The 21,977-nt window shown below is 40.5% G+C and overlaps 1 protein-coding gene across 2 annotated transcripts in view; it reads right to left on the bottom strand.

The window, feature by feature from the left end:
• The window catches only part of tatdn1 (TatD DNase domain containing 1), a 61,894-nt gene that overhangs the window by 5,847 nt on the left and 34,070 nt on the right, over positions 1-21,977 (bottom strand). For both annotated transcript variants that reach the window (XM_072570423.1, XM_072570424.1), the window contains 2 exons: positions 7,927-7,997; positions 4,346-4,472 (listed from right to left, as the gene is read on the bottom strand). In XM_072570423.1, coding sequence (XP_072426524.1) covers positions 4,346-4,472; positions 7,927-7,997 — 198 coding nt within the window. The remainder of the gene's footprint in view (positions 1-4,345; positions 4,473-7,926; positions 7,998-21,977) is intronic.

Here is a 21,977-nt window from a genome sequence, read left to right as displayed (position 1 = left end):
ACCATCTATTTCCCGACAGTCTATATCTTCCATATCCTTTTCCACAGTAAATACTGATGCAAAATACTCATTTAGTATCTCCCCAATTTTCTGTGGCTCCACACAAAGGCCTCCTTGCTGATCTTTGAGGGGCCCTATTCTCTCCCTAGTTACCCTTTTGTCCTTAATATATTTGTAAAAACCCTTTGGATTCTCCTTAATTCTGTTTGCCAAAGCTATCTCATGTCCCCGTTTTTCCCTCCTGATTTCCCTCTTAAGTATACTCCTACTTCCTTTATACTCTTCTCAGGATTCACTCGATCTATCCTGTCTATACCTTACATATGCTTCCTTCTTTTTCTTAACCAAACCCTCAATTTCTTTAGTCATCCAGCATTCCCTATACCTACCAGCCTGCCCTTTCACCCTGACAGGAATATACTTTTTCTGGATTCTCGTTATCTCATTTCTGAAGGCATCCCATTTTCCAGCCGTCCCTTTACCTGCGAACATCTGCCTCCAATCAGCTTTCGAAAGTTCTTGCCTAATACCATCAAGATTGGCCTTTCTCCAATTTAGAACTTCAACTTTTAGATCTGGTCTATCCTTTTCCATCACTATTTTAAATCTAATAGAATTATGGTTGCTGGCCCCAAAGTGCTTCCCCACTGACACCTCAGTCACCTGCCCTGCCTTATTTCCTAAGAGGTAAAAACACGTGACACCACTTCCACCCCTCACAATTCCTCATGCATCACACGTGACATCACTTCCACCCTTCACATCAACGCTGATGCCACATGCTCAGTGACATCCGCCACCCCTACTGCCGTGGTCACCACCACTTCCACCCCCACCAGCGCCACTCACCTGCATTCTGCTGACATGCCCCCCACAGACCCCACTGTCACTATCCCCACCCCCCAGAACCCCAAGGGGAACACTATCCCTGCTCATGACTCCACCCCCATTCCCCCCACCATCACACCCACTCCAGTTACAAGTTCCACCCCCACTCCCAGCTCTACACCCACACCAGATCCCAGCTCCCAGCCCTGCCGAGTTTTCACCATCCCCCCAGACCTCCCCCTCACTGAGGACGAACGATCAGTCCTCAGCAAAGGACTCACCTTCATCCCCCTCCGTCCACGCATCAATTAATTTAATACACGCCGTGATGTCGAACAATTCTTCCGTCACCTCCACCTCCGAGCTTACTTTCACAATCAAGACTCCCGCCCACCTTCCGAGGACCCCTTTGCCCACCTCCAACACACTGTATCCACCTGGACACCCCGCACTGGCCTATTACCTGCCCTCGACCTCTTCATTTCCAACTGCCGCCGGGACATTAACCGCCTCAACCTGTCTTCCCCCCTCCCCCAATCCAACCCCTCACCCTCACAACGCACAGCCCTCCAATCCCTCTGCTCCAATCCCAACCTCACCACCAAGCCAGCGGATAAAGGGGGCGCAGTGGTAGTCTGGAGCACTGACCTCTACACCGCTGAAGCCAAACGTCAACTCGAGGACACGTCTTCCTACTGCCCCCTTGATCATGACCCCACCCCCCATCACCAAACCATCATCTCCCAGACCATATAGAACCTCATCACCTCAGGGGATCTCCCACCCACAGCTTCCAACCTCATAGTCCGGGAACCCCGCACTGCCCGGTTCTACCTCCTTCCCAAGATCCACAATCCTGACCACCCTGGCCGACCCATTGTCTCAGCATGCTCCTGCCCCACTGAACTCATCTCTACCTACCTCGACACTGTCCTATCCCCCCTAGTCCAGGAACTCCCCACATACGTTCGAGACACCACCCACACCCTCCACCCCCTCCAAGATTTCCGTTTCCCCGGCCCCCAACGCCTCATCTTCACCATGGTTATCCAATCCCTCTACACCTCCATCTGCCATGACCAGGGCCTCCAAGCCCTCCGTTTTTTCCTCTCCAGACGTCCCCAACAGTACCCTTCCACCGACACACTCATTCGTTTGGCCAAACTGGTCCTCACCCTTAACAATTTCTCCTTTGAATCCTCCCACTTCCTCCAGACCAAAGGCGTAGCCATGGGCACACGTATGGGCCCCAGCTATGCCTGTCTCTTTGTTGGCTACGTAGAGCAGTTGATCTTCTGTAATTACACCGGCACCACTCCCCACCTCTTCCTCCGCTACAATGACGACTGCATTGGCGCCACCTCGTGCTCCCGCGAGGAGGTTGAGGAATTCATCAACTTCACCAACACATTCCACCCTGACCTTAAGTTTACCTAGACCATCTCTGACACCTCCCTCTCCTTCCTGGACCTCTCCATCTCCATTAATGACGACCGACTTGACACTGACATTTTTTACAAACCCACCAACTCCCACAGCTACCTGGATTACACCTCTTCCCAGCCTACCTCTTGCAAAAATGCCATCCCATATTCCCAATTCCTCCGCCTCCGCCGGATCTGTTCCCAGGAGGACCAGTTCCACCATAGAACACACCAGATGGCCTCCTTCTTTAGAGACCGCAATTTCCCTTCCCACGTGGTTAAAGATGCCCTCCAACGCATCTCGTCTACATCCCACACCTCTGCCCTCAGACCTCACCCCTCCAACCGTAACAAGGTCAGAACGCCCCTTGTGCTCACCTTCCACCCTACCAACCTTCGCATAAACCAAATCATCTGCCGGCATTTCCGCCACCTCCAAACAGACCCCACCACCAGGGATATATTTCCCTCCCCACCCCTTTCCACCTTCCGCAAAGACTGTTCCCTCAGTGACTATCTGGTCAGGTCAACGCCCCCCTACAACCCACCCTCCCATCCTGACACCTTCCCCTGCCACCGCAGGAACTGTAAAACCTGTGCCCAAACCTCCTCCCTCATCTCTATCCAAGGCCCTAAAGGAGCCTTCCACATCCATCAAAGTTTTACTTGCACATCCACTAATATCATTTATTGCATCCGTTGCTCCCGATGTGGTCTCCTCTACATTGGGGAGACAGGGCGCCTCCTAGCAGAGTGCTTTAGGGAACATCTCCGAGACACCCACACCAATCAACCACACCGCCCCGTGGCCCAACATTTCAACTCCCCCTCCCACTCTGCCGAGGACATGGAGGTCCTGGGCCTCCTTCACCGCCGCTCCCTCACCACTAGACGCTTGGAGGAAGAACGTCTCATCTTCCGCCTCGGAACACTTCAACCCCAGGGCATCAATGTGGACTTCAACAGTTTCCTCATTTCCCCTTCCCCCACCTCACCCTAGTTCTAAACTTCCAGCTCAGTTACTGTCTCCTTGACTTGTCCTACCTGCCTATCTCCTTTTCCACCTATCCACTCCACTCTCTCCTCCCTGACCTATCACCTTCATCCCCTCCCCCACTCACCCATTGTACTCTATGCTACTTTCTCCCCACCCCCACCCTCCTCTAGCTTATCTGTCCACGCTTCAGACTCACTGCCTTTATTCCTGATGAAGGGTTTTTGCCCGAAACGTCGATTTCGAAGCTCCTTGGATGCTGCCTGAACTGCTGTGCTCTTCCAGCACCACTAATCCAGAATCTTATTTCTTCAGAGGAGATCAAGTTTTGCATCTTCTCTAGTAGGTTGTGCAACACTTGGGCCTGCCCGAAAGGACTTAATGACAATGATCTCTCAAGAAGCTGCTTGAACTGCCTGAAATAGCTAAACTATTAAACACAGCTTAAGTTCTGGGAACAGCTATTGTGGCATGAAGCTGAGCCGTATGAGGTGAGAAGCCAGCTACAAGTCAGGCAGCACCAACTTCATTGGTAGCAGCAGCTGAGAAGACCCAGCAGGTAGGTTTGAATATGCACGGTTTAGATGAAAGGGATAATAATGCTAAAAAAAAACCATTGGAGGAAGTAATAAGGGCATCTAAAGAATAATTGATTCCCTAAATCAATTGTGAAATGCATAGTGCAAAGCCATTTTTTTGACCATTTGTCTTCCGTTTGAAGCTGTGTACCTGATTTTCTGCATCAGGGAATTATACCTTAAAAAGTACACAATTTTAATCTACAGGTGCCATGAAGTGAACTTCAGTCTTTTTTTTAATGTGTAGATTTACGAACTTATGCACATTGCATTACACTCTACCTAGAATGAAGCAGAGAAAAGGAAACTAGATCTGTTCCCTATCTAGAAAACAAAGTAATGCCAGTGAAAGTCAAAACATGGTCTGGTTATTAAAGCATGCTGAATAACTGCTCTTTGTTCCAGTGTATTTTTGTGTCAAGGAATTATGTCTCTAAAGGCAGTAACCATCTTGATAGAAAGTCTCAACAAAATACATTGAGAATTTGAACAACTACATGGGAACTTTTCTTCATACTTACATAATATGGCATGGTTCATTCCTGTCCTTGAGGCAGTGTCCCTCTTCCCACTTCTTTTTTGTTGGAAAAGTGGTCGTCACATATTTAGCACCAGCATGTGTATTCTTTACTCCACACCATGGTGCATCTTTACAAACGTAAACAAAAAAGTTGAAAAGCTACAACCAAATGAATATCTGTTCAGAGCTTCTCAAATGAGATGGTTTCTTGTCCAGACAGTTCAATTGAAAGAAGATTAGTAAAACAGCTTTTCACTTCTGGAACTAGAGTTAAGCAAGAAATATTAATACTATCCGGGCAGTCTGATTTTAATTCAGACATAAGGATGCAGTAGTAAGTGGCCTTTCATGGTTGAAATTGAGATATATTGTGGGGTTTCTATTAAAAGAGCACTGCAATGCATCAAATACACCTGACCCAAGCAAGTCCATAAAAGAACATAAGAAATAGGAGCTGGACTTAGCCATTTGGCCCCTTGACACTGCCTCACGATTCAAAAGGATCATAGCTAATCTTCTACCTCCACTTTCCCTGTATCCTCATAACTACAATTGCCTAGGATCCTAAAAATCTAATGACCTTGGTCTTTAATATGCTCAACAGCTCAGCATCCATAGTTTTTGGGGTAGAAAATACCAAATGCTGACTGAAGAAATATCCAATCATTTTAATCCTAAATGGCTTCACACTTAACCTAATTAAGCTTTAATTAAAGACTGTCCAACTAGGCTTGGCAATCATGGAACCTACCCTATCAGGCCCTCTAAAACTTTTATCGATTTCAATGGGGTTACCATTCTAAACTCCAGACCCATTCTTCACAACCTTTTCTCAGACCCCTCTCATCTCAGGAACCACCTTAGTAATCCTTTGTTGCATCCCTAAAAGACAAGTACATTTTTCCTTAAGTAAGCAGAACAAATCTGTGTAAACACCATTTGATGTAGCCTCCCCAAAGCCCTATATAATTGCAGGAAGATATTCTTTTCTGACTTAAGGCTTTTCTTTTGTTTTACAATAAAGACCATCACATCATCACTGATGAAATTCACCAAAATGTTAAAATCCAATCTTTACCAATATGTAAGTCATAGGTGTATGGTGTTGAGATGTACAATTTAGACAGCACCGTAATCTCTCCTTGATCCATTAGTTGTTGATTTAACTTAGGAATCAATTGAACAAAATCAGACTCTACTCACAATGACAGAAAAAAAACATACAGTCTCCACCACTGACCATTTCTAATGACCTCTGTTGTGGTGTGCAAAGTGATTAAGGACAGAGTATATTTTAGAATTGTGATTACTTTTTGCCCAAGCCCTTTGATAACCCATTCCACAAAACTGACATAATATCTCAGGAAGTTTACTTAATAAATAGTGGAGTAATATAGTCTAGGAAGATTTAAATTTTCAATCCCATTCTTTGTGGAGTTCTCAAACTAAGCTGCAAAGAGTATCAGTCAGTTGGGAAAAAAAAACTGAAGCTTAGAAGAATGTTGTGATAAGAGAGTAAAAGCTGCGAGGCTCCCGTTCACAAATTGCCTTCTGGAGGTACAGATGTGGATCTTGGGAAAAGACAGGGTTGCAATGCTCTGGTAATTGAACAGTACACATACGGAGGCTCACTTTCTCTGCTCACAAGTAACATTACTTTAGTTAAATACTAAAGGGTAAATGGCATAGACCCACATCCCATTCAAAAATCAATACATGCAGAGGCGAGAACACACAAGTGAGAAAATTGCATTATGAAAATAATGCCCAAGTGCCTAAGCTATATAAACACAAAATGTATTTTGCAACTATTAACACTAGATAATATATAAATAATTTAACCTTAATAAAGCAACAGACAGTCTTCTGCACATTCACAAATTAAATATTGTAGAACAAATAAATAATTATTGCTGTGTAACAACTTGGTTGTAAATAGAAATTTATGAACATAATTAGCTTGCCATTGAAATTTTACTGTTGCTGTAAAGAAACCTTGGAGTGCAAGTTCATAGTTCCTTGAAAATGGAATCACAGGTAGATAGTGAGGGTGGCATTTAGTAAACTTGTCATGATTTGGTATTGGACTGGGGTGTACAAAGTTAAAAATCACAACACCAGGTTATAGTCCAACAGGTTTAATTGGAAGCAATAGCATTTGGAGCGCTGCTCCTTCATCAGGTTGTTGTGGAATATAAAATTGTAAGACACAGAATTTATAGCAAATGTTTATAGTGTAATGTAACTGAAATTACATATTGAAAACGACCTGGGTTAAAACTTTTAAAAGTTTTGCGATATACATATGAAAGAACTGAAACTAACATAGTTATTCTAACAGATGAGAGACTTGACAAACAATCCAGATCTTTCTCAATATATAATTTTAGTTACATCACAGTGTAAACATTTGCTATAAAATCTTACAATCTTACACTCCACAACCACCTGATGAAGGAGCAGCACTCCGAAAGCTAGTGCTTCCAATTAAACCTGTTGGACTATAACCTGGTGTTGTGTGATTTTTAACTTTAGTAAGCTTGCCTTTATTGGTCAGTGCATTGAGTAAAGGAGTTGGGAGGTCATGTTGTAGCATACTGGACATTGGTTAGGCCACTTTTGGAATACTGCATGCAATTCTGATCTCCCTACTATAGGAAGGATATTGTGAAACTTGAAAGGGTTCAGAAAAGATATACAAGGATGTTGCCAGGACTGAAGAGTTTGAGCTACAGGGAGAGGCTGAATAGGCTGGAGCTATTTTCCCTGGAACGAGACAGACTGAAGGATGACCTTAGAAGTTTATAAGATCATGAGGGGCATGGATAGGGTGAATACCCAAGGTCTTTTCCCTGGTGTCAGGGAATCCAATATTAGAGGGCATATGTTTAAGGTCAGAGAAGAAAGATTTAAAAGGGACCTAAGGGGCAACGTTTTCCCCACAGAGGGTGGTGCATGTCTAGAACAAGCTGCCAGAGGTAGAGGCTGGTACAATAACAACATTTAAAAGGCATCTGGATGGATATATGAATATGAAGGGTTTAAGAGGGATATAACCAAATATTGGCAAATGGGACTAGATATCCTAATTTAGGATATCTAGATTTGGATGAGTTGGACTGAAGGGTCTGTTTCCATGCAGTAAAACTCTATGACTCTATAAAGTATTAAAATACTTCCTACTGAGTTCTACAGACTGATTATATGTCAAATCATTGCAGTCTAAATCAGAAGACACAATAAAGCAATATCATATAATATCTGGTTTAAAACGATTACAGGTGTGGAGGATGGTCCAGAAATTCCTGGTCTGTTCTCCACTTCAGTTGTATAATAGCAAACTATATGCCTTATCTCAGAACACTATCACCCTTGTGATCCATTATGCTCTGATTATCAGAGCCATCTTTATTTTTTCAATCTAGTCAAACCAATAAAATTGTTCCATTGTGGTTAAACAAATATATTGGCTAATTGTTGTGCACCAAACTCTCCAAAGAGAAATTTAGTGTTTCTATTGCTGGTCTATCCTTTATCCAAACATTACATTTTGGATAAATCGATATTTTTAAAAAAACTTACCCGTTTCTATCATCAGTCTTTCACTCGGGATAGATTTCATGGCTTCAAGATTGGATTCAGTTTTTAAGGAGCTAAAAGAATCAAATCTGCTCTTAATACATATAATACTAAAAAAATTATAAGCCCACTATTTATTCAGAAATATACTAGATTTTAAATTTAAACAGATTAAATTATCGTTCAAATTATTTAATGCCTCGTGTTACATCAATATAATTAACACTTATTATATTATTTCTTTACTAACCTTCATATATTTATAGGAAGGTACAAGCTCTCTATCACACACTGTTCTATTAATTCAAACCTACTCAATCAATAGTCAGCTTGAATTTTCAGAGTCATTCAGCAATCAAAAAACGAGTCCTATAATTTGAGCAGCAGAAGCAATTAGCAGTGAAGAAACAAAATCAGTCAGGACAATGTAATTCTTAATATTTCAAACACTTTTGTTAATTAAGTATTTTTATAAAAACTAAACTTGGAAGAAAATTTGAGCTCTGCATAAAGTAAAAAATATTTGCTTTGACTCAAGGGATTGACTCAATTCATTTATTTTAGTTGAAACACATATTGCCTTTGTGAAAACCTAACAGAAATTTTGATGGCAAAGAAAGTAAGTTTTGATTATAACAAGTTATTTAGTTATAAATTACTTTTCACAATCTACATTTATTATACTGTCTGCTTCCATCAAAATTTAGACTTTACTTAGATTTCAATTTTCAATGATTTGCATCGATTATAATGAACTCTATCAGAATATTAATGACACTACAGTCAAAACAACACAGCAATGTCTCTACTTCCTCAGGAGCCTAAAAAAAATTGACATAAAGACTCTTAAAAATTTTAAAGAGGCACTTTATCTGGATGCATCACAGCCCGGTATGGGAACTTCTCTTCCCAAGACCGAAAGAAACTACAGACAGTTGTGAACACAGCCCAGTCCTTCACACAAATCGACCTTCCATCCATTGATTCCTGTTGCATTGGAAAAGCAATCAACACAATCAAAGATCCCTCCCACCTCTGATGTACTCTCTTCCACTGGGCAGAAAATATAATACAGGTAGATCTTCCATAACGCAATAGATGCATTCTTGTGCAATCCCATGCTATAGAAAAATTGTGCTTTAGAAACAGCGCTTAAAGTGTTGGTGATGTAGCAACACATACAGCTTTATAGTAGAACAACCTGTAGTTTGTAGACATATACGAACATATTCAAGAACAGCTTCTTTCCAACGAGATTTTTGAGGAAGTAACAAAGAGGATTGATGAGGGCAGAGCGGTAGATGTGATCTATATGGACTTCAGTAAGGCGTTGACAAGGTTCCCCATGGGAGACTTATTAGCAAGGTTAGGTCTCACGGAATACAGGGAGAACTAGCCATTTGGATACAGAACTGGCTCAAAGGTAGAAGACAGAGGGTGGTGGTGGAGGGTTGTTTTTCAGACTGGAGGCCCATGACCAGTGGAGTGACACAAGGATCGGTGCTGAGTCCTCTACTTTTTGTCATTTACATAAATGATTTGGATGCGAGCATAAGAGGTACAGTTAGTAAGTTTGCAGATGACACCAAAATTGGAGGTGCAGTGGACAGCAAAGAGGGTTACCTCAGATTACAACAGGATCTGGACCAGATGGGCCAATGGGCTGAGAAATGGCAAATGGCGTTTAATTCAGATAAATGCGAAGTGCTGCATTTTGGGAAAGCAAATCTTAGCAGGACTTATACACTTAATGGTAAGGTCCTAGGGAGTGTTGCTGAATAACGAGACCTTGGAGTGTAGGTTCATAGTTCCTTGAAACTGGAGTCGCAGGTAGATAGGATAGTGAAGAAGGCGTTTGGTATGCTTTCCTTTATTGGTCAGAGTATTGAGTACAGGAGTTGGGAGGTAATGTTATGACTGTACAGGACATCGGTTAGGCCATTGTTGGAATATTGCATGCAATTCTGGTCTCCTTCCTATCGGAAAGATGTTGTGAAACTTGAAAGGGTTCAGAAAAGATTTACAAGGATGTTGCCAGGGTTGGAGGATTTGAGCCATAGGGAGAGGCTGAACAGGCTGGGGCTGTTTTCCCTGGAGTGTCAGAGGCTGAAGGGTGAGTTGCTCATCATTACCCAATGATAATGGCAAGTCGTCCAATATTTTAAATTACTGATCCATTTCAAAATGAATTACCCTAATTCAGAACAGTCAGTCAGTCAGTCACGGCAGTCACCTGGTATGGGCAACATTTAAAGAACAACTGCCCGGCAGCTGCAGGAGACCAAACAGAAATCATCTGTTAACCCCTTTAAATCATCTAGACACAAAATCTGAAAAGTCCATCAAGCCCACTTTGAAACCATCCTAGGCTTAAATGTATGGGAGACCTATAACTATTTGACCTATCCTTCCACTTTAGAGAGTGAGAGTGAGAGTGTGTGTGTGTGTGTGTGTGTGTGTGTGTGTGTGTGTGTGTGTGTGTGTGTGTGTGTGTGTGTGTGTGTGTGTGTGTGTGTGTGTGTGTGTGTGTGTGTGTGTGTGTGTGTGTGAATGAATACACACCTTTGAATGCATGTGTGTAAAACTTGGCATCCTTTTATTTTATTTCAGATTGGGTGCTTAAATAAAAACTCTTTTTAAATGTACAAGAAAACTTGATAATGTGTGTGTGTTTTTTTAATAGTCATGCTACTTAAATAGTTAAGCTACTCAGTGAATTGGCAAGCTAACGCTTCAAAAGAAACCTATTGCAGTCAATTAAGAAATGACTAAAGAAGACAGCCACTCTACCAAGTCCAAGGCGTACTTCAGGACAGGCAGCAGTGAAAAGTGCAGAGGCTGATAGCTAAATTTGGTACCCGTAGGGAGGGCCTCAACCGGGACCTTGGGTTCATGTCACATTACAGGTGACCACCATTGCACTATATACATACACACACACACCCCTACAAGTACAGGCCCTCCTATATACACACACACACACTCCTACACACATCCTCTCACAGACTTAGACGCTTTACATTCACACACACACGCGCACACACACACACAGACACTCACAACCTCCCCCACCCCACACACACACACACATATCCACTCTCTCTCTCTCACTCACAACCCCCCCACCATAGACAGACAGACAGAAAAACACACACATACACAGACACACACACAAAAACCCACATGCACACATTCATCTGACAAACGTATAAGTGTATTTGTACTTGCAGAGTTACATTGTACTTTGCTCAAAAACTGCATGAATCCATGTAAGACTCCATAGAATCAGTCTAAACATGATGACACAGACAGGGAACGCAGGAGGCTAACACCTTCAACATCTTACCTCAGGTTACAGTTAACCTGAGAATGTAACTTTTCAAAAGTTTTGTGATTTACATATGAAAGAAGTGAAACTATCATGGTCATTCCAACAGATGAGAGACTCAACAAACAATCAAGGTATTTTTCAATGTTTAATTTCAGTTACATCACACTGCAAAGTTTTGCTATAAATTGTGTCTTACAATTGTGTTCTCCACAACCACCAGATGAAGGAGTGGCGCTCCGAACAGTGCTAGTGCTTCCAATTAAACCTGTTGGACTATAACGTGGTGTTGTGTGATTTTCAACAGTCTACCAATTGTCTGTTTATTATAAAATAATTGATGCATTGCATCATTTGATCAAAATGATTTAAAAACTAAGGCCATTTTCTTTGCTCCCCTCCCTAGCAACCAATGCAACCCTCTCCCTAGTGCCAGTCTGAGGTTGAACCAGATTTTTCATAAACCTGGTGTCCTAACAGATGGCTCACCAACAACCACGTGTTCCATCACCAGGTCTGCCTACATATCATCTGACTCCACCTCTGTTGATCTGCTGCAAAAGTTTCATTCATGCCTTTTTTCAGTTCTATATCGGACTAGTTCAATACACTCTTGGTCAGCCTCTGACGTTCATTCAAAAATCTAATTCTCACCTAATCTATAACATCCATCGCTCCTGTGTTCAACTCACTAACCTATATTAGCTTCTGAGGTAAAAACAATGACTGCAGATGCTGGAAAGCAAATACTGGATTAGTGGTGCTGGAAGAGCACAGCAGTTCAGGCAGCATCCAACGAGCAGCGAAATCAACGTTTCGGGCAAAAGCCCTTCATCAGGATGAAAGGCTTTTGCCCGAAACGTCGATTTCGCTGCTCGTTGGATGCTGCCTGAACTGCTGTGCTCTTCCAGCACCACTAATCCAGTATATTAGCTTCTGATCTGGTATAAACTCAGTTCGAAAAATATCATTTCCAAATTCCTCCAACGTCTTATCCTTGCTCATCTCTGTAACTTCATCCATTCTCACTATTCCAAGCTGTGTGGTCCTCCAAGGCTGACTCTTTTTAAAGCCTTGGAGGCACAATTATTCCACATTGGCTTTGCAGCCTCAGACACTGAAATCCAAAACACTTGAATTCCTCACTAAATCTGTCTGCCACTTTTTCTTCCTTTTATGCATTAGATCAATTAGCTCAGTTGGTTGGATGGCTGGTTTGTGATGCAGGTTGGTACTAACAGCATGGGCTCAACTCCCATATTGGCTGAGGTTACCATGAATAAGTCTCCTTCACAATCTCTCCCTTTGTCAGAGGTGCTGTGACACTCAGGTTAGACCACCACCAATCATCTCTCCCTCCCTAATGGGAGAGAAACCCTATGGTCCAGCAAAAATATGACTTCACCTGTAAAATTTGCCTCATTGGCCAAGTGTTTTGGACACCCATCCTGACAATGTTTACATTGCTTCATGTCAAATTTTGTTTGGCAACACTGCTATGAGGTCCTTGGAGGCTATGTTAAAGGCACTATATAAGTGTAAGATTCTGTTGATAGGCTGTATTATAAGGTTCTGTGTTATTGCAAAAATACGTTAATGCATTATAAGATTTAAATGCAATTATATAAAATATTAATAACCCTGCCATTTATATAGTCAGCTTTCCCGTGGCATTGCTCATGACATGTTAAAGAATTCAATGTTTTAGGATTTGGTGGAGCAATATCTTTTTCTTGTGGACGCAGCATGTAAAAAACAGATCAGCAAAACCTATAAGAGAACTTTCACGATAATTGATTACGGATTACATTGAATGTGAACATAAAAAGTATGATTTAAAAAATGAGATTAAAGAAATTATGAAAAGAGGCAGTTAAGTTTGTAAGTTTGTGAAATTAGATTTTTGAAAACTATAAATGGATATATTATAAATATGCATTAGGAGGTGCATTATGCTTAAAAACAATCCAGATCTTTGATACTTGCAGATTATTTCTTCACTATGTTTTGGATGGGTTGGACCGAAGAGTCTGTTTCCGTGCTGTACATTTCTAAATATATATAGTTTAATGTATTACGTTACAATAACATCTTGTCCTTGGAAGGTCTCACAGTGGGAGCTCAAGAATCAGCAGCAGTTGGTGGAAGAGGCTGAGCAAAATGTTGGGGAAAGAGATGAGTAGGCAGCAGTTTGTATACAGACTCAAAGAGCAAGAAAAGGCAAGGGAAACAGAGGAGAAAAGATGGCAACTTGTCTGTAAAGGAAACCAGAATGAACCTTGAATCTGGGCTGAGGGAGCCCTTCTATTGTACGTCTACTTATTATGGCTCAGAATTTGTTTTTTGAACACACAATATATACTATAAGTTTAAACTGCTTTTCAATTCAGCTATTGCTGAAACCATGACGCAAATCCTTAAAACTGATTCAGGCTCCCGATTTCTATTCCAGATGAGACAAGAAATTACACAGTTACTTACCTCAGAATTTTTCAGGTGCAGCTTTCAAATTTCAATTCTGCAATGCACCAAGTGCAAGAGTGTTTGTAGGGAGCAGACAGAAACATTGTAGAAGCCACTCATCTTCCCACCACCACCCCTTTAATGGACTAGCTGCCTCTTTGTAGTAAATAAACAGTTTAAATGCTGAAAGCATCAAGGCAAAAATACCCAAAATGAAGAGATATCACCATTGCTAACAAGGGAAGCCAAAGATATCATCAGATGAAATTAAAAGTCTTTCAAGTTCTTTAAAGACTTAAGCCTTAAAATTATTTCAGAATTCAGCATAGGAAGAACAAGAAATTGATCTCGAAAGAGAATGGAATGAATTTGAATTTCAAATAACAAGAGACATAAAATCAGATTGTAAAAATCTCTACTGGCAAGTAAAAAGGAAAAGATTAGCAAAGACAAATGTCAGTAGTTTACAGGCAGATGCAGAAGGGTTTATAATAGGTATTGGCGGGAAGCGATGGCCTAGAGGTATTATCTATTGACTGTTAATCCAGAGACCCCGGGTTCAAACCCCACTGCGGGAGATGGAGAATTTGAATTAAATACAAAAAAAAAATTCTGGAATTAAGAATCCATTGCCAAGTATCGGAAAAACCCAGCTGGTTCACTAATGGAAAGGAAGGAAATCTGCCATCCTTATCTGGTGTAGCCTACATGTGACACCAGACTCTCAGTAATGTGGCTGACTCTTAATTGCCCCCTGGGCAATTCAGGAGGGGAAATAAATGCTGCCTAGCCAGCCATGCCCTCAGTTTTATATTAATAGAAGCAGGAGTAGGCCATTTGGCCTACTGACCCTGTTCCACCATTCATTAGGATCATGGCTCAGCTCGTCTCAGCTCTCCATCGTCTCAGCTCCTCAGAACCGTTAATTCCCCTACCATGCAAAAACCAATCCTACTGTGTCTTGAATATATTTAATGAAGCTGCCTGTACTGCTTCCTTGGGCAGTGAATTCCATAGATTCACTACTCTCTGGGAGAAGCAGTTCCTCCTCATCTCTGCACTAAATCTACTCTCCCTAACCTTGAGACCATCTCCCCTAGTCCTAGTCTCACCCACCAGTGGATACAAGTTGCCTGCCTCTATATTATCTATCCCTTTCATAATTTTACATGTTTCTATAAGATCCCCTCTCATTCTTCTAAATTTCAGTGAGCACAGACTCCGGCGGCTCAACTTCTCCTCACAGGGTAACCCCCTCATCTCCAGAATCAACTGGTGGCCCTCCAAAGCCAGTATATCCTTCCTCAAGTAAGGAGACCAGAACTGCACACAATACTCCAGATGCAACCTCACCAACACCATGGACAATTGCAGTAGAACCTCCTTGCTCTTAAATTCAATTCTTCTACCAATGAAAGCAAATATTCCGTTTGCCTTCCTGAATACCCATTGCACGTGCAAGTCAACTTTTAGCGATTTATCTGCTCCTAAGTTCATATGCACAGTAGCACGCTGCAATCTTTCACCATTTAAATATTATTCGAGCTGACTATTTTTACTTCCAAAGTGGATACCCTCACGTTTACCAACATTGTACTCCATCTGCCAAACCCTTGCCCACTCACTTAACCTACATAAATCTCTCTGCAGACCCTCCATATCCTCTGCACGGTTTGCCTTTCCACTCAATTTAGTGTCATCACCAAACTTGAATACGTTACACTTGGTCTCCTCTTCCAAATCATTTATAAAAATCATGAATAGTTGCGGGCCCAATACTGACCCCTACATCACCACTGATCTCCAACCAGAGAAACATGTGTGCATGATTAAACGAAAAACAGAAATAGTAGCGAAGCCAAGTAAGAACTTCATAACAACCTTCAAAGAGAAAGATATAAAAGGTTTCCCAGAAATAATTGAGATCCAAGGGTCTAGTGAAAGTGTAGATCTGAAAGAAATCAGCATTAGAAATATAGTTTTGGAGACATTAATGGGATGAAATCCTCAGGACCTAAAGACCTTCACCCTAAAGAGTTGGCTACTGAGAGTGCATTCATGATCATCTCCCAAAAGTTTATTAATTCTGCAATGATGCCTGAAGATTGGAAGGTTGCAATGTAATTTCACTGTTGAATAAATGAGAAAAAAAAACAGGGAACTGCAAACCTTGTTAGCCTGATGTTAGCAATAGGAAACACACTAGAATCTATTATAAAGTATGTGATTACTGGAGATTTAGAAAATGTCTGGACAGTATCAACATTGATTTATGAAATCACGTTGATGAAGCTGATAAAGAATTTTGAGGATATTACTACAGAGTTAATAGGGGGAACCAATGCGATGTATTCTGATTTGGATAAAGTCCTGTGCAGAAGGTATAGAAAGAAAAATACATGAGATGCAAACATGGATTGAGGATTCATTAACAGGCAGAAAGCAGAGTTTAGGAATAAATGTATTACTCTCAAGATTGGTAGGCTGTGACCAGTGCAGTAGCACAAAGAATCAGTATGTGACCCCAACTTTTTAAATCTATATTAATGATTTGGATGTGGGGTCTAATTGTGATATTTCTAAGTTTGTAGATGATACTAAACTTGGTGGGAATGTAAGTTGCGAGGACTATGCAAAGATGCTTCCAGAGGACTTAGTTTGGCTCAGTGGATGGGCAAGAGCGTGGCAAATGGAATATGTGAGTAGGTGTGAGGTTTCCATTTTGGTAGGAGGAATTATGGCACAGAGTATTGCTTAAATGCTGCGAGATTGCAAAGTGATGTCCAAAGGAACCTGGGTATCCTTGTAAGTAAGTCAAATGCAGCAAGCAATTCAGAAGGCAAACACTATGTTAGCCCTTATTGTGAGAGGGTTTAAGTACAGAAGCAATAAAATCTTGTTTAATTGTATAGAATACTAGTTAGCCCAGGCTTTGTATGCATTTCTGGTCCACATGCTAAGGAAGAATATACTTGTCATAGAGGGAGTGCAGTGGAGCTTCAGCAGTCAGATTCCTGGGATGGTTGGACTGTCCTATAAAGAGAAATTGTGGACACCGGGCCTGTATTGTCTCAAATTTAGGAGGTGGAGAGATGGTCGCATAGATACTGAGAAAATTTAGAATGGGATAGAGTTGATGTATCACCAAGGTGAGGCTGCTAAAAACACGGAATAGCCTGAAGGTGGATAAATCACCTGGACCAGATGGACTACAAAGAGACAGAGACTTCTAAAGGAGATAGCTGAAATAGTGGAGGGTCCCAGAGGACTGGAAAATCACCAATGTGACACCCCTGTTTAAAAAGAGAGGAAGGCAAAAAGTGGAAAACTACAGAGCAATTACCCGAACCTCAGTCATAGGTAAGATTTTGGAGTCCATTCTGAAGGATGAGATTACTGAATATTTGGCTGCAGAAGGATTTGTACAGGTTAGAAGAGTGGGTAAAAAAGTGGCAGATGGAGTACAATGTGGAAAAGAGTGAGGTAATGCGTTTTGATAAGAAGAATAGAAGCATGGACTGTTTTCTAAATTGGGAGAAAATTCAGAAGTCTGAAGTGCAAGGAGTCTTGGGAGTTTAAGTCCAGGATATTGTCAAGGTAAACTTGCAGGTTGAGTCAGTAGTTAAGAAGACAAATGCAATGTTGGTGTTTATTTGAGAGGACTTGAATATATAAACAGGGACATACTTAGGAGGCTCTATAAAGCTCTGGTTAGATCACATTTAGAGTATTGTGCACAGTTTTGGGCCCCATATCTCAGGAATGAAAAATATGAGGAGTGTTTGAGGATTCTGGGTTTATACTCAATTGAGTTTAGAAGCATGAGGAGTGGGATCCAATTGAAACATACAGAATACTGAACTGGCCTAGACAGAGTAGATGTTGGGAAGATTTTTCCATTGGTAGGAGAGACGAGGACCCAAGGACCCAGCCTTAATGATAAAGTACTGGAGAATCAAAGGTTAAAAGCCTCCATTTGGGAATCACAATTTACAATAATAGTTTGCCTTACAGGTTCAAAATGGCAGATGGAGTCACAGTGACTGTGAGAACATGAATTGCAAAAATGCAGAAGTCTCTACGTAACCTTGGAGAGGTTTCTGTATATGCTTGTTCCCAGTACCATGATTAGGCTGATCAATGGAACGTTGTTAACAGGCTTGCTTTAATTACGTTTTAAACTTACGAGAACACCAGATGTAGAAACATTTAAATCAATAGCTTTGTTTTGATTTATGTGACCAAGACTAAATGTATTTGAATTATGAGAACTTAACTAGAAACAGAAACATTATATTGTGTGGGAACTGAAACGTGCAAAATAGTTACGCACATAAGGGTGATAAAACATACTGCCATTTTGCTAGAAATCAGAGATCTGTCTTAGTCCATCCAGGGATATCTTGATCGATACTCCGAACTATAGACTATTGATCTCTCGCTGGCTTAATCGAAAGACAGTGTGTTTTGATATTGAAACTTTTGTGTGGTCCGTGACTTTTTTTGAGTCAACATTTTGGAGCTGTGACTCTTTTCCCAATATAGGGAACATTTCTCTGGGCTGAATAAATGAGAGTTTGAATCAAGCATAACAGAGTGGGAGGGCACCTCTAAGTATTTTACCTCAGACGACTCTTTTGTTCAGACAGACGATCTCCCCTTGCCCAGTGAGACTGGTACCTTGAAGGGATGGAACAAACCACCTGGACCAGGATTATAAGGTAAGAAGGTTCTTTTTTTACGAGATTGCTCTAGGTTGCTGCAGGGTGACATTGTCTACTCTGTATTGTTCCTGAGATAAAGAGTCGGGACTGGGGACCTCAGTCAGGGAAGTAATGGACACTATCTGATGGATTCGTCTTAGAGAGCTGTCTTCGGATATGGCCAGTTGATATCATGAGATAATAGAGAAAGGAGGGCAGGCTCTGTAAATTTCTCACTCCGTAATATTGATATGGCTGGTTGAAATTTGTTTATAGTAGAGTAAGGAGTCATTAGGTACAATGGAACAGTCCCTCTATGTAGTTGGAAAGGGAACTCCTTTTCAGACTATGTGTAACAGAATACCTGATCAGGAAAATGATTTATAGGGGTTAGAGGCCCCTCAGAAAAATTGGGCATTTTGGTAAATTCTTAGTGTGAGTGGGGCAACTTTGTAAATTGTAATATATAAATTAAAGGACATCCCCAGTTTGAGTGATTGCATAATTGTGATAAACTGTGTGTGTGAGATACAGCTGTCAAAAGAATGGGAAACAATGTCTCTCATGAGGCACACCCTCAGAAAGGAACACCTTTAACATACATGTATGCTTATTACAGACCTGATTCCAAAATAAAAACTTTGTCAACAAATGGGTGAAACTAACACAAAGAACTGAGTAACCATTTTCACCTGATGGTACACTTAATTGAGATTACATAAAACAATTGGCAGAAATTTTGAAAAAAGAAATCGAAAAGGCAAAGGAAACAGAGACAGATAAAGAGACCAGCTTTTGGTGTTGTGTTCACTGAACTAAGTGTTAACTCTTTGTGGTCTGTTTTGAATGTACCTTTATTCATTGGTGGTTACACATGGTCTTGTATAATTTTTTTTTGTCCCCTGGAACTCAAGATCCGGAAACGTTTTGATTTAAGTCTACATTTTGGAAATCTATGGTGATTTGAAAATGTAGTCTATGCCTGTATCAATTTGGGTCATGCATGGTTAATGTAATGTCCTTTTCAGGAATTATCAATACTAGTGTAAAGCAATATCTGCCAGGATGTGTTGATTTACAAAAATTTGGTCATAAAGATTGGTAAAAATTTCTTGGAATTGGAATTTATCACGTTTTGAATATCATTTTCTGGCCACAGTGAATTTCCAAATACTGTTTTAATGGGTAAGCTAATCTTTAATTCCAGATGATACAATTTTCTCATTGTAAATGTACTTTTTGAAAATTGGAATTTTTGAAATGCAATCCTGTCTTAACTACATTTTGATAAAATGTTTGAAAATCTGAAATCACTGAAGATGATATGGGGGTGACGTTGAACAATATTTGGGTATTGAAGGAGATGTAGGGACACCTGCCCTTGTAAGTGCTATTGCAATCTCTGTGATGCTTGCATAATAATAAAAAAAAATTCTCTAGGCTATTAAAAAAATTCTCCTTCTATGGAAAGAAAAGGTAGTCTGCTGCTGTGGGTTTAAGATATAGGCATTTCAACCAGCATACATAATGTTGAAGAGTAATTACTTCTTGACCCTATCAGTTGGGTTCATCTGCAAATATTACATTTACTCAATATTTAATAAAGACAATTATGGGTAGCCAAAGAAGCAGTCAGTTACATTTTATTGATACAATAGAATTACTGGAATTGACAGAGTGACATGATAAGTCTAATCATAATTTGTTTATCACTCGGTTAATTGGAGATATAATTTATGCCTTAAATGTCAGTTTTGAGTTTGTCCTATTTTTGTTAATGTAAAAACAGGCACGATAAATTGATTATCTCAACGGCTATAAATTGGTATGTTTGTGCTCGCAGACATTAAAATATTCATTTCCAATGTGGGCTTGACTATATTAATTTGTATTTCTGGGTTTGGTGCCTTTTAGTATCTGTTTAATATCAATTTAAATTAATGAGGGTTAAATTGGAGTGCCAGTAGTGTAAGTCAGACCTACAGCAGTTCAGAATGCTTTAAATTGCTTAGTCTTTCTTTTGAAGGCAGTGGAAAAGGAAATTGTAAATGCTGTATAAAAAATGGAATTCTAATTAACAATGAATTGTCTCAGCCACTAATTTAGTTTCCAACTCAATTAGAGGATTAGGTTATATTAGTCAATATATTTTAAACCATTTGTATTAGTACTGAATTACAAAATCAGAATTAATTGGCAAGTTCAATTTTTTTTATACCTTTATACATTGTCAGTGATCTGTATTATTGTCTCGTGGTTAATTTGAAGCATGATTGTAAAGATTAATGTTCACCTGGACTATCCCTTAAAACAAACTGAATATTGTCCATGTAATTGTTAATGGAAGTAAAAGCAATATAAGGAAAAGTGTAGGAAGCAGAACCAGAGGAGAGATTTTAAGGGAGAGTGAGACTGGCTTTATTCCTCATGCAAAGAACTGGCACTGAAACAACAGGTTGAATAACCTATGTTGATTTTGATTTTGCGTTATATGATAAGCTTGCTTAAGAGTATGAAAAATCTAATTGTTGGAGTCTTTTTTCAGAAATTCTTGAATACACGGTTATTTCTGGATAGTATAGAGGCATGAATTCTCTTGGATATGGGAAAAAAGGAAAATTTAAAGAACTGAAAGCAAAAGTAAGGTCATTCTTGGGGAAATTACAACATTGGGCATGAACAAACAGAGCAGCAGCCAAAATAGATGATGCAGTGGGTATAATGACAATTTTAGGACAGAACAATAATCAACTTATTTTTTAAAAATTTGAAAATTTAAAATGGAAGTGTTAGAAATGTTACTAATGGCTGTAAATGTCTTATTTAAACATTTTATTATACTATGTAGATAATATTTAAGTCTTGATTCCGTACCCTCTGTATAGGTTAGGAAACTAGGGACCTGGGATGTAGCCTCTCGTGAACAGGCAGTAAACCTAATTTGAAAGAAAAATTGTGAAGGAAAGTGTAAATTATTAATTAAAGAATAAAGGGAGATTAAGCTGATAGTAGATGGAAAGACACCTTACTGGTCAGTTGAAGGAATAATGCATGTGATGGGGGAATAGAGGTATGTACAGCAGATGGAACCCCCAAAAGCTGGGAGATGTTAAAAGCCGAGTGTGATTGGGTAGATGGGAGGCGAGAAAGGGAACAGGACACTGAGGAAGATAAAAATTGGTTAAAGCAACAGCGCTGTGAAAAGAATCTAAGTTCTACTTGGGATCCTGAGCCTAATGTCTGGCATACCAACATCATTTGAGGAAGGGGATGACACTGATAGGGACGAGTAATGGGGATTTTATCCCAGAATACCCACTGAACCCTGAACAGCTCCTGATAGTTCTCGCACAACCCCCAATTCTAAACCTCTCCCTTACTCTGAAAGTGAAGGTTCTGGTATTGGTCACTGGGTTCACCGGGAATCTGATCCACACTAAGGCCGGGTGTCTGAGTCCACACTGAGGCCGATAGTCTGAATCCACACTGTGGCTGGGAATCTGAGTCCACACTAAGGCTGGGGGTCTGAGTCCACACTGAGGCCAGGAGTCTGAGTCTGT

The sequence above is a fragment of the Chiloscyllium punctatum genome, chromosome 5, assembly GCF_047496795.1.
Source record: "Chiloscyllium punctatum isolate Juve2018m chromosome 5, sChiPun1.3, whole genome shotgun sequence".
Lineage (NCBI taxonomy): Eukaryota > Metazoa > Chordata > Chondrichthyes > Orectolobiformes > Hemiscylliidae > Chiloscyllium > Chiloscyllium punctatum.
This window is presented reverse-complemented; position numbering and strand designations above follow the sequence as displayed.